Below are 13,523 nucleotides of genomic sequence, written 5' to 3'. Positions count from 1 at the left end.
GAGAAGCCTAATTCGTGGAGGAGGGCGATAGTCCTTTGAATGTTTGTTCTGCAAATTACTGGGGTTTCCCCCGTTATGAGCCAGTCGTCCAGATAAGGGTACACCGGGATTGCCTCCCTGCGTAGGTGTGCAGCCGCCACCGCCAGTACCTTGGTGAATGCCCTTGGTGCCGGAGTTATCCCGAAGGGCAGTACCTTGAACTGGTAGTGCCGACTGTCCACCTTGAAGCGCAAGTACCTTCTCTGTGCGCTGGGAACATGGAAATATGAAAATAGGCATGTTTCATATCCAAGGTTGCCATGTAATCCCCCTTTTTTAGGAGGATGATTACCTCTTGTAGCGTAGTCATATGAAACTTTTGGGGCTTGACATACTTGTTGGCAGGCCGTAAGTCCAATACTGGGCGCATTGTCAAATCTTTTTTTTGGCACAAGGAAGTAAGTTGAATAAATACCCTTGTTTACCTGGTGTCCCGGGACGAGTTCTATCGCGTCCTTTGCTAGCAGATTGGCGATCTCCTCGAGGAGAATCTTCTGATGTTCTAAAGAGTGTACTCTGTCGTGGAGGATGGTTCTGGGGACGCTGCAGTAGTTCTATACAGTACCCTGCGGATACTGTGGACAGCACCCATCTGTCTTGATGTGATCCCTTCCCAAGCCTGGGTGAAGTTAGAAATGCGTCCCCCTACTGGGGTTGCGTGAGAAGGGACCCTGAACAGAGCGTCACTGCTTTGGTGGAGGCGTGCCGCCTCCTTTACTGGGGCTGCCTCTGCCTTTACCACGTCCTCTCCCATTACCCCTGCCGTAACCCTGGGTAGACTGTTGGCTGTTCCACTGTGTACCTGCCCCTGGGAATAGTTCGATCCTCTCTGGGAATTTTGGCTGCGTGGGCGACGAAAATTACTATTCCCTCTCTGGTTAGGGGGTTTATTGGTTAACTGGCCAAGGGACGAGAGTCTCGTATTCGTCCTTGGCATTCTTCAGCGCGTCCTCGACCGCCTTACCAAACAGATCGGCTTCCACCGGTTTGTCCAACAATGATGCCTGGGTTTCTGCCTTAAAACCAGACTGCCGTAACCACGCACGTCTCTTGATAACAGTACCTTCTGCTATCAATCTGCCTGCGTTGTCCGCGGCGTCAAAAGTTGCTTTTAAAATGCAACCAGACACGGCTCTACCCTCTGCGGAAATTCGTGCTAACTGGCCCTTTAAGGGTTCTGGTGCAGAGGCTATGAGTGCCGCGACTTCTTCCCACTGATGGCAGTTGTAGCTGGCCAACAGGGTGGTGGAGTTTGCAATCCTTGCCTGATAGGCCGACATTGAGGCTACTTTCCTGCCGAAACCATATAGTTTTTTGCTCTCCTTGTCTGGAGGAGCTTCGGATGATGACAAGGGTGTTCCAGCCCTCTTACAAGTGTTAGTGACCACTAGGGAGTCTGGCTTCAGATGTCCTCTTATAGAGAGAGGGTCAGACTGGGCTGCCCTGAAAAGTTTTTCAACTCTGGTATTGACTGCTCTGGTGAGGTTCGGGTTCACCAGGGACGTGTCTATTCTTCGCTGAATAGACTTAAGGATAGGGATGGTCTGGGCAACAGGCCTCCTTTCTCCCACTAACCCCTCGGTGAAGTCCCTCTCTTCCTGGACACCGTGGGTGTCAATATGGAAATGTTCTGCTGCTCGTGCGAGAACCTCGTTCAGGAGGGGTTGGTTATTGACAGGGGAGTCGGTAACCGGGGCTTCCTTCTCTACCGGGGAATCTACTCTGTAGGTTTCAGGGTATTCCTCTTCCTCTTCTTGGTCCTCATCATCCCCATAGTAGCCCGTCCTGGTTTGCTCTTCTACCATGCCAAAATCTTGGTCCTCACCAAAGGAAGTCTCTCCTTGATACAGTGAGTATGGCCGTGAGTATGGTTGTACCTCTAAGGGGTCTGTAGACCTCAGCGGTGTCTGAAACCGGGGCTTCTTACTCGGGGGGATAGGATCATAAGAGCCTGAGGGTGTAGCCCCGTGGATTATATCAAAGGAAATGGTCTGGATTTTTATCGTAAAAGTCTGCCAAAGAAGACATCCTTGACATGACCCCATCTATGTCATCACTCGACCATTTTTTGGAACTGGGAATGACGCTCTCAGAAAGTCTAGGAGATTTATCTTGAGTAGATTTGCTGGTTTTAGAAATATCAGAAGACCTGGTCTTGTCTGACTGTTTAGGAGGAGTGGAGTGTATCACAGGCGTGGAAGACTGCAGAGGCTGCTTCTTCTGCTGTTTTCCCCCCCTCCCCGGCAGTGGAAAAGTGTTTTCCCTGTCCCTTTGTGGCTCCGGAGGTTTTCGACGCCTGGCGTCGAGGATCGGGGGTAGAGTCCCTCTTCGAACGTGGGGCCGCGCTGATCTTGTCTGCGGGCTCCGACTCCTGGAGAGCGGCCTGGGGATGGAAGTCGTCTTCGTCCTCCAACGATCGAACTTCTGTTAGCCTAGGGAGCGAGGCACTCTTGGCAAGAGTGGATGATTGCCTGGAGTCATGCGGCGATCTCGATCGAGAACGCCCAGAGAACACTGATTCGGACTGTTCTGTTTGTGCCTCTTTCCGAGAACTCGACGTCGTCGAGTCTCGGTTGGACTTCGTGTGTTGTGTGAATATCGGAGTGAGGCCCACTGGCTACCATTACAAGCTAGGATCTTACATAAAATCCTCTATATAGCACACAAATGTGTAGCAGGCATAGCACCAAGTTACCTCAACCAATGCCTAACCCGCAAAATCTCAGCTAGAACACTTAGATCGAACACACAACACTTATGCATCCTCCTCTTCAAAAACTCAACAGGTAATTCTAGCTTCCCAGTAGCATCCTCCAGAAACTGGAACTCACTCCCAGCCTCCATGTCAAATGAGCCATCCTTCCGTAAATTCATAAAAATCCTCAAACCCTGGCTATTCAATAAAATTCTAAATAAGCCTCAATCTCCAGCACAACTAACCGTGAAAGTAATTACTAATTGTAAGAATGTAAATTAGTACCACTATGCCTTCTATGAAGCCCTGTCTGGCTATGTAAAACTATGCAAATGCTCTTGTGTAATTCACTTAAAGAAACAATGTTGTATGCACAAATATGCCAATATGTACCAACTAAGTATTAAGTAATCCTGTAACCTACGCCATGATACCTGAGGGTTTGGGCATATAACCAAATGAAATAAAATAAAACATGGAACTGATTTCCCTTTGTACAATTGCGATGTTCTGCTAAACGTTTCTCCGGTCCAAAAGCAATGGGCAACATCAAAAGTATGGGAAGAGGACTAATAAAAGTAAAGTAGTAAAGATTGAACCTTTGTTCTATATAGACCAGGATTCTCTAGTACAATGAATTGAACCCCAAAACAATCACAATTGTGTTATGCTCCCATTCCTACCCTGCATTTCCATCTTTACTCATTACTCACCTTGCCCCAGTCCGCTTTAAGCTCCACGGTCTTGCAGCCATCATCCAATGCCTTTTGGTACTCCCTCTTCTTGGCATAAGCAGCAGAACGATTGCTATATAGAACATGATTCTTTGGGTCGAGTTTGATAGCTTCTGAATAGCACTTCACAGCGTCTTCAAGGTTGCCAGACGCCAAGGCTTTGTTGCCTTTTTCCTTTAATTCATTTACCTTCGAGGAGACAAGAGAATAGTATTACATCAAGACCACCAAACCATGACATAGCCACCAACTGACTTTGTGGACTAATACTTATCAAAGTCTTACAAAACCCAAACACATTTGCATTCCTAAACCATCACAATGCGAAAAAATGTTAAGCCTGCACTTCTGCATATTCCTAATTGCTTTGAAAAGAAACATTTACTAATAAACTAAAAGTACAAATGCACACCTGTATGTATAAAAAAAAAAAGCTGAAGGTGGGTAATTTGGGCAAATTGAAAGAAAAGGCGTACCAGAATATTTGGCCATTTCTAATGTAGCTCGGCATGTGTGCCAAATGGGGTTCAGGCCAGACCAAATAGTTAAAGTCACTAACCAAAACCACTCCTGTATTGTAATCTATGACAGGCATGGGACGGCCTTACAGTGAATAAGGAGCTAATACAGCCCCATCCTCCCCCACCAACTCTTGGGTTGTATTGCTTAAATAATGAAGCATTGGGAAAAATCCCAGGCCCTTTTCACTCTGGAACATGTTCCAATGCTTCTAGGTTGAAATTACTAGCACAGTACTGGAAAGCTCTTCAATTTTTCGATCAATTAAAAGTAGACTTGTTTGAAGATATAGTGAGTCTTTTTCAAAGTTTCAATATGTAAGGATATGGAGTTCTTGATTTCCATGTTGGGTACAAAATAAACCCTCCCCCTATGAGGAGCACTTTGCACACATTAGGCTCAGAGTGAGGTCTGGTTGATGTTCTAACGGATTCATCCATGAGGAAAGACTCCATACCTTGCAAATGAATTACAGGTAAAGTCGGTTAACCTAGACAAGCCCAACTCTTCAAGCAGCATTAAATCCAAAGAAGGCATATTTCCCCAATTAGTGAATTAAATTGCCTAGTGGTAGAAATTAGCCGAGCCGGCTCTTAGCTGGAAGAACCGGCATCCACCTTTGATCTTTTTGATGGTAAAGTATATTGCAGTTTTAAAAAAAAACTGCTTGTAGAATAACCTTTGGATTTGGCGGATGAGCAGTTCTCTTGTTTAAAATGACCTATACAATTGTAAAGGTACCATCACCTTGGTTATGTGTTTTTCATATCTATGCCGGGGGAAAAGGAGACCCTGTTTCTTGTTCCATAACGTGCATGGAAGAAATTAACAAAGTTACTCGCCATAGTGATTACCTTACTCCAAGTCCATAGCCCCCTTTCCTCCATACTTGTGGAACATTCCGTCCTCGGGACGGGACTGGAGCACTTTTGTTACAAAGCATCAAAATTTAAAATTGGCCTCTTTGTACGTGGGGTATCGCACGCAGCCGTAACCCCGCCCTCTTGAGCTCCACCCCCGCGCATAGCCCTTCAGTCCTTTTCTATCGCCAGGTCTGAGACCATTTAAGTAATAGAGGATACTTATTAGAGGGGACAGCGGGCGTATGGAGGAAAGGAGACTATAGACTAGCTGCAAGGTAATCACTATGGTGAGTAACTTTGTTATACTCCAACGTCCCGTCCCCTTTCCTCCATACTTGTGGGAGATTCCAAAGCACTCAGGTAATACGGGTGGATGGAATTTCCCTACTAAATGGTTTTTTTGCCTGACCGAATTGAGCATCGGCCCTGGAGCTCAAGTCCAGGCAGTAATGCTTACAAAAAGCTGATGGGGAAGCCCACGTAGCTGCCTTGGCAATGGTTTCCCAGGGAACATATTTTTGGAAGGCAACAGGAGCCGCTTTGCCACTTACAAGATGGGCATGAATGCCCTTCAGAGGTTGAATGCCCTGAATGGTATATGCTTCTGAAATACAGGAGGAAATCCATCCTGAGATAGTAGCCTTTGAAGCAGGTTTCCCTTTCGGGTCTCTGAACGTAAAAGTTGAGTGAGAAATGAAGGAAAGGACAGTGTCAAACGTAGCATGTTTGGGGTCTAGTTGCTTAGCCAAACACCAGTGACAAAACCGGAGCCACTTGCTCCTATACAGAGACCTCGTAGAAGGCTTCCTGGTCGCTTCAATAACGCACATATTGTCCTCGGACAGGTTAAACTGTGCTAGGGACTTGAATTCAGGCACCAGGCTGCCAAAATGATTGTGGGCAGGGGTGCCACATCTGCTGTTCGCACTGGTGAAGCAGGTTGGGAATCAACGGCAGTCTGATCGGAGGACAAAAGCGACAGATGCTGAAGATCCGAAAACCAGAATCTGGCTGGCCACCAAGGAGCTATTAACAGGAGAGTGCAATTTGATGCATTCCTGAGCTTGCAGAGTGACCGATAAATCAGAGGAGGTGGCGGGAAGTCATATGCCCTCATGTTGTGCCACGGAACCTCGAGCGCATCCCTAGCAATGAGGCGCCGAGACCGTTCCTGGATGCATAAAGAGGAAGTTTCCTGTTTGTGGCAGTTGCAAAAAGGTCGACTTCTGGAGTGCCCCATTGGCAAAAGATGCTGACGGAGGACCTCCACGTTCAGTTCCCACTCTGTGGGATACATTTACCCACTCAGCTGTACTCCCTTCCATAACCAAGCTGTACTTCAGTAGAAGCAGCAAAATGGCTGCCCTGGCTCCTGTGAGCACCCCTGCCTCCCACCAAAACTGCGTGCACCATCTTGCCAAGCACATATGGGGCAGGGTGGAACAAGGGGGCACACTGAGAAAGCCTGCCACTGTGTTCTTACATGTACAAACAAAGGGGAGTGAAAAAGCTGTGCTGCAAGCCCAAGGTTCCCATGGAAAAAGGGAAATCTTTACATTTAAAAATTGTGCTGCTTTGATGCTCTTTTTCCTCTGTTACTCATCACAATACTTTTATTAATGAGACCTTTCAATGCCCCTCCACATTCACATTGTGCTCCAAGCAGACAAGAGCAGTTTTCCTGAATGACAGGCTGTTCAGATCTAAAGAAATCAAAAGAAGCTTTAAGTCAGCTACATGGGAAACTTACTTTTTGGGTACAAAATGTCAAGGATAATGCGTCAAAAAGGCCCTGGCTTTCTGGGAATATGTAAATTTCACTGCATCTGTGTTTTAAACCATTGCTGCATAGCAGAAGCTAACTATGGCTACAAAACAATGTGGGAATTCAGAGGTAAGAAAAAAATTGAATTTGCAAGGAAAATTTAGTCACCACACGTTTAAAATGTACTTTTGCAAACTAAGAAAAATACTAGTTTAAAGGTGTATGTTGGACAAGGCATTGCCCTTATCTAGCCATGTGAAGAGGTTTTGTGCTGTGAAACATACATGGGAGATCTTATTTAACAGGCTTTATTCTGATTTATAACAAAAATAAATAAAATAAGGAATAAATTGCATTGGTTGCAGTGGGGAAAATCAGCCCAACCAGGTTTCTGCTTGGGGGGTGCCAGCAACAGAAGGCCCCCTAAAGTTGATGCTAGAACACACAAGTGCTAATTACTACCTTGGTAGACTTGCGTCTGGACTGAGCCCTCTTAAAATGGAACTTCTGGGACACCAATCTGAAGTGGAAGCGGCCATAAAACCTTCAAACTAGGAAACCCCCATCCCCACTGGACTGATGTGACAGCTGGTGGTAGCTGAAGAGAAAGAAAAAAAAAATGTTCCAGTGGAGGGCAAAGGCCAGCCCATGTTTCAAAAGACTATTTTATTAAGAAACTTTGAAGACTTATTTTTGCAACAGAAATTCACAGGAATGTAAAAAACAGTTTTAATGTAATTTAAGATGTTGTAATCTTCACTGCCACCTTGGGAACAGAAATGGCAGAGAATTGGGTATTCCATGTAAAGTGTATATGATACCAATTTAAAATTCAATACCGCCATGCCTGATAATCCATACACACGTATAAAGTTATAGAATTTCAGGCAGAATATTTCACACTAAAAATAACTAAAAATTATTAGAAGGGCAAAACAATGTCTAAAATTGTAGAGTTGGACTGGCATGTTCGGCATAAAATATGTAACCTGCCTATGTAATTTGTTAGAATGCCCCAACTGTACAAATGTGCCATTTATGGGAAAACTGAACTGTAGCTAAAGTAACTGTGGGAGGTTCTGGACATTGTAAAACTCACATAAATCTGACATGCCCTTGAAACCCAACCAGCTGGGAGGAAAACGTGACCAAGCCAGTTGTTTAGAGGTGTGCTTAGCTAAGCCTGCCCTGCCATATAATTCTATGATGTCACCATGCTCTATAAAAAAGGAGGCTGACAAAACTCTAGACACTCTTTCCTGAATTTCCTGCGCCTGCGTTCCCGATCTTCTACATTCATCTTGCCAGATGTCAGATTCCAGATCCCACTGCAAAGCCAAAGGATAGCTTATTCCAGACCACTGCAAGGCCAAAGCACTGCTGACCATCCCAGCAAGGACTCAATCCAGGGATCGCGCTAAAAAGAAAAATCAAAAAATCCCAATAACCAAAGGGAAAAGCTGTGGTGTTCTTTTGGGAAGCATCCTGAAACCAGACTGGCTTTTTGCCCACTAACTGCATGCCCGCTGCAACCCTGCCATCCAGCTGTCCTGATTATCTAGGGGCCAGACAGGCCCAGCTGTTCTGCTAGGAGAGTCTGTCGCTACCTGGTGACCCGAGCCCTGGAGTCCAGAACCCGGTTGACTGTTGTTCCTAATCCCAAAATTTAAGAGCGGATTGTGAGTATTCTGGAGGGTTGCACAAAGCAATGCCAGAGATTAGCTACTTTCATCTAAATATGGAGACGCTCTTGACCTTTTCAGTATTGTCTGAACCTCCAAGTGCATGAAAGAAAACCTTGTTGCCTATGAAAACGGACTCTTTAGAACACAAAGCTTGTTGTTTGCCGTAACGCTGCGCAGAATGAGACAAACCAAAAAAAAAAAATATTCAAGCACCACTAGTGTGGACAAGGAACTTGTGACAGAAGGAAGCAGCCATTAAAATGGTGTTTAATAGGGCTCTGCAAGAAAAGATTCTATAGCATACTACTTCAAAGTAGGAGCAACACTAATTTGCCTTAATGCAAAATTGGAAACGAAAAACAATGCCAGAACATTGTCTTTTTGCTCATTAATGTGAGCCTGCCATTTTTCTCTAGCTGCTTACAAAATTCAGGTTGTCCTGTGAAAGGTCCCAGGAGATGATATAGGTCACCTCATGAGCTGGGACATTGAGTGGGGTGTGTGGAACCGGAGACTCAATCCCTGATGATTAGATGGACAAGACAATAGGAAGGTCAGGGTATAGGAACCTGACTTCGGAGACTTTGTGAGTCTCCAAAGTCAGGCAACAGTTGCTCCTGGCCCAAGCCCATGGATGACTGGACAGAAGAGGAAGGGAAGGACACGCATGCAGGAACAAGAACATCCCAGGGCATGAAGGAATTTTTCCCCAATCTACCCCCCCCCTTCACTTTCCGAGGCAAAAAAATGGATCCTTCCTGCTCTCTTGGGTGGCATGAAGGTGGAGAGTGATGACCAAACATTCTAAAAAAGGTATGCACAAATGCTTTAGGGGTGAAGCTCTGATTTGTGCAAGCAGATCCGGAGAGGCTATCCGCTTCAACAGGTTTGCACCAGAACTAGAATACCCGCCTCCCTATTAATGTTTAAAAAAATAGGGGGCACGGGAGGGGCAACGACTCAGAATCCAATATCCATGTTGATATAAAACTAGTTGCTTGACTTGGAAGGTAGAAAAACTTCAGGGCAAGAGAAACTGCTCACTGAGACATTCATATGTACGTTTCAGTCAGAGTTCAACAATTTCTTTTTTTTGTTTTACACCTTTATGGTTTTAGTCAAATACAACTTTAATATTTGACATCAAATCGTTTTATATAAAACATTATTTCATCAATTTACAATCTTAATCACTAAGCTTCATCAGATCTTTCTTCACAGCAATATTTAAGATCCCTTCTTTAAAATGGATGCCAACGGTAACAGCATATTACTCCTTAGAATTTAGTAGATCACATTTCATTCAACTAGTGTATGCTAGTAATTTTCACCAGTACTCTTACAAGTTAGTGTTCACTTTACAATTTTCTAAGGCAGGACAGATCTTACTAAAACTTATAGAAAACATAAGTAGAACCTTTGAATTTACCTATATGCCTCACCCATCAAGCCTAATTTAGAAAGAAACTGTATTGTAGATCTATTAAGGGACACTCTAGATGCATTAAATATTTCTGCCCATAACATATCTTCAGTTAAAAGGTTCTAGGATAAAAAGAATCTATGAAAATGATGTATTTCTTTCAGGTAATAATCCTATGCATTCAGTTACTATGCGTTTCAAGGTTTCATTACATCCAGAATCGCAAAAGCGATAAGTGATGAGTGATATCATGTTTTACAGATGAATAAGTAGCTATTTTCATTTTAGTTGTACACAAATTAAATCTCATTCTCATAATCTTATCAGCATAATCGCGATTCAGTAATGTCTGTAAATATTCAGGTAACTCCCGTCATAGCTTTCAAAGTAAACACTCCAAATGTATACACATATTTTACACATTCTTCTCGTGTTTATCCAATCCCACGAATACCATTTTAGTTTTGCCTTATTCAGACTTTCAGAAAGAAGCTCATATCAGCTTGACTCATGTTTAGGCAAGTCTTTTTCCACAATTCCAACGGCCCCGAATTCGGACTCAGGAGCAATATTTTTAGAGCTGGAAATAGGATGTTGACCTCATTCTTTGGCAATATACATTTCCTAAACCTAGCAAGCAGATGCCATGCTGCTACTGCTCTAAGCAATATAAGGCCTGGTTCATACCTTATCTGAATTGGGGTAGATTGTGGTAGGGCCAATATTGTTTTCCAAAATATGCCCTCAATCAGATCCCATTTTAGTGATTCATTTAGCGCTTTACATTCACTCCTATAAATCATCTTCGGGATAACTTCGATTGTAAAAAATAATAACCGGTTTGATTGAAAATTTCCCATATTTGTCGCAGGCTTGAACCTTTACCTTCAGGCTTTACCTTGAATTGCTAGTAACTTCATTTTGTTTATTATATCCATTTTATATGGAAAATCAGATCGGCTATTATTGACATTCACTCTTCGATAAGTACATTCATTTCTTTGAAGAACTCAAATAAACCACTTATAAGGATAGCCAGACAGGTAGACAATGGTGAAAAATGAAGATGTTGGATCTGTTAGCGTTAATTCTCAGGTTATTGGCATCCACATAATTGCCTAAGGCTGTCAGTTTTCTTTGCAAACCAATTGGTGTTCTGTCTAGTAAGACTAAATAGTCAGCGTAGATCAAATAGGGAATGGATGTTTTCTGTAGCTTGGGAGGAAAAGATAGTGTTCATTAAGTTTAAAAAAATACCACTAATATAAAAATTAAAAGGAAATTAGGCGAATGGGCAGCCTTGTTTTAATCCTAAATCTGTTAGTATAGGTTTTGTTAGAAGACCATCAGTTGTGAATTTAACACCAATTGACGTATTCGAGTAAAACTGTTGGATTAAATATAGAATATATGTTGGACAATGAGACAATTTAAAAAAAAAAAAAGTGCATAACGACTTATAGCAAGGGGTCAGAAGTAAGGGGATCTTAACGGCACAAGGTTAACACGCCCGCTGTTGGGCGGTTCTGTATGTAACTTAAGTTGAAATGCCAAAAATAAAGTTTAAAAATAAAATAGAATATAATTTGTGACATGAACAAGCTAAAAGTTTTCACCATAACATTTCTCTGGAAACCGAGTCAAAAGCTTGCTTAAAATCTGTTAGAGCAATAAAAGGTTTTTTTTTAAAATAGCTTGATTTTTTAATGCAGCTAAAATTATTAGCCAATTCCTGGCAGAAATCCTGATTAGATTTTGTGTTGTCCACTAGTCTATCCCCTTTCTTATATAGAGGGATGACTACCGTTTTTTGCCATGAAGGAGGTATTTTTTTAAAATCAATTATCTGTCTGAAAAGTAGTTCTAAAAAGAGTGCCCACTGTTCAGGATTCCTTATGATAATTGCATTTGTCAAATTGTTTGGCCCTGGGGTCCTTGAATTATGGAGTTTCTTAATGATAATCAAAATATCTATATTATCAAATACGAGTAGGTTAAGATCCGGCGTTACATTAAAAATAGTATTTGATTGATCAACTGCCGACTAATAAACTTGAAGTGCATGGTCCAGTTTAATTCATTAATAGAGTTAAGATCTGAGGATGTATACATTTGATTCGAAGATTCATTAATCAATTGCCATATTTCTCTAATAGATATAACAGCTTTCAGCATCTTTTCTGCATTCATTTGTTTTTCATTTTCTTTTATAGCTTTTATCGAGTTTCTATATTTTGTTTTAATATTTATTCTTTCAATCACATGAGTAGTTGGATTAAACTACCCATAGTTTTTCGGTATTGTTTCTTGAATTCGGCTATTGAGGGATTAAATTTGCAATTTCGAATTTTCAGAAATATTGTAGATTGAGCAATTATAAACAGTCGTAATAATAAACTCCATCCATAGTGTTAGTAATTTGAGGGTCATTAGTAATCTTCCTTTTCAAAATTTCTATTGATGATTGAAACCATCAAAGTTTATTCAATTTATTATCCGACTGGATAGTTTGTAAATAGAAAGATGAGATAGTGTGGTAGCCATTTTGTTATTAATTGGTGATTATCACTAGCAACCGTCGGAATAACGTTAAAGCTAGATATCCATCTATTGCATTTTCTGATATATAGACCTAGTCAATAGTTGGTCGAAGTACCTCTAGACCATGTCACTGCCGGGGGATAATCTTTGACTGTGGAACCATTGAGCATTAGCATTCCCCTAATTTTCATTAAGGACTGCCACTTCATAGCGCTACATTTGACAGTTTTTGATTGATTTGCTAAGCAATTCATATTAAAATCACCCACTATTGTTTGCATAGCTAGATCTAAGGCTACCTTGTCCAGAATTGACTATTTTAGACAAGAAGAGGTCTTCATCTGAAGCAAGAGGGTTCCAGTAAATATTAATTACAGTTTCAGGATAGAATGGATGATAGTAAGGGGTAGTCGTGATCCTTACTACCTGTACCTGAATCCGGGGATAATTCTGACCGCTATCAGTAGACCAGCCACCGGGTGACCTTTCTTTGATTTTGTAGCAAGAGTAATTTCAATCTGATGGTCAACCCACACGGCTTTAGTCATAAACCAAGATTCTTGAAACAGAACTATATCAGCTTTGTGTAAGCTCTCAGATAAATTGTTCAAGAGATTGCTAAAACCCAATGCGTTCAAACAAATCATTGAACAAGAGAGTTAACGTTGGACATATATTCTATGCTTTGCCTGAATGGAATTGATTATAAGCCTTAGATACCCAGGACAATTTCGCTTTAAGTTCCGTGTGCTTAGCAATGTGATTTGTTTGCTGTGGGGCACTATTGCACTTACAGCAATGCTGCGAGTTCTTCATCTTCGCATCATTAGTAGTCTCCATTTGGTTAAGCATTTCCTGGGGTACAATTGGAAGTTTAGCTTCAAGAGATAGTCCTATTTTCTTAAGAGCAAATCCTTCATGCCAGATTACATTTTTTATCACTTTGGATGGAATTACAATCTCTACTATATCTTGGTTAGATGGAATAGGATATTTTATTCGATCAATATCCCCCGACTGAATTAGATGAAGTGAGGGGATAGAATGAATAGTTACGATTGTTAACCTATTTGGATATGGATCCTCATAAATTTTATCAACCATAGTAGCAATTAGAAATTATTCATTTAACATCGATCCAGAAGGAAGAGGTCATTCAGATGTATCTCAATTAGTGTCATTTCTACATGCTTGCAAATCAGAATTACCCCTAGGCCATTGAGCATTTACCAATGGCATGGAGTTATGCGCTGAAATAG

General features: G+C 42.0%; 1 protein-coding gene across 1 annotated transcript in view; it reads right to left on the bottom strand.

Moving 5' to 3' along the window:
* STIP1 (stress induced phosphoprotein 1) overlaps positions 1–13,523 on the bottom strand; it is an 812,376-nt gene that overhangs the window by 715,567 nt on the left and 83,286 nt on the right. Inside the window, exon 2 of the mRNA XM_069650819.1 lies at positions 3,448–3,657. Coding sequence (XP_069506920.1) covers positions 3,448–3,657 — 210 coding nt within the window. The remainder of the gene's footprint in view (positions 1–3,447; positions 3,658–13,523) is intronic.

This window comes from Ambystoma mexicanum, chromosome 3p (assembly GCF_040938575.1).
Source record: "Ambystoma mexicanum isolate Mex_15411 chromosome 3p, UKY_AmexF1_1, whole genome shotgun sequence".
Taxonomy (NCBI): Eukaryota; Metazoa; Chordata; class Amphibia; order Caudata; family Ambystomatidae; genus Ambystoma; species Ambystoma mexicanum.
This window is presented reverse-complemented; position numbering and strand designations above follow the sequence as displayed.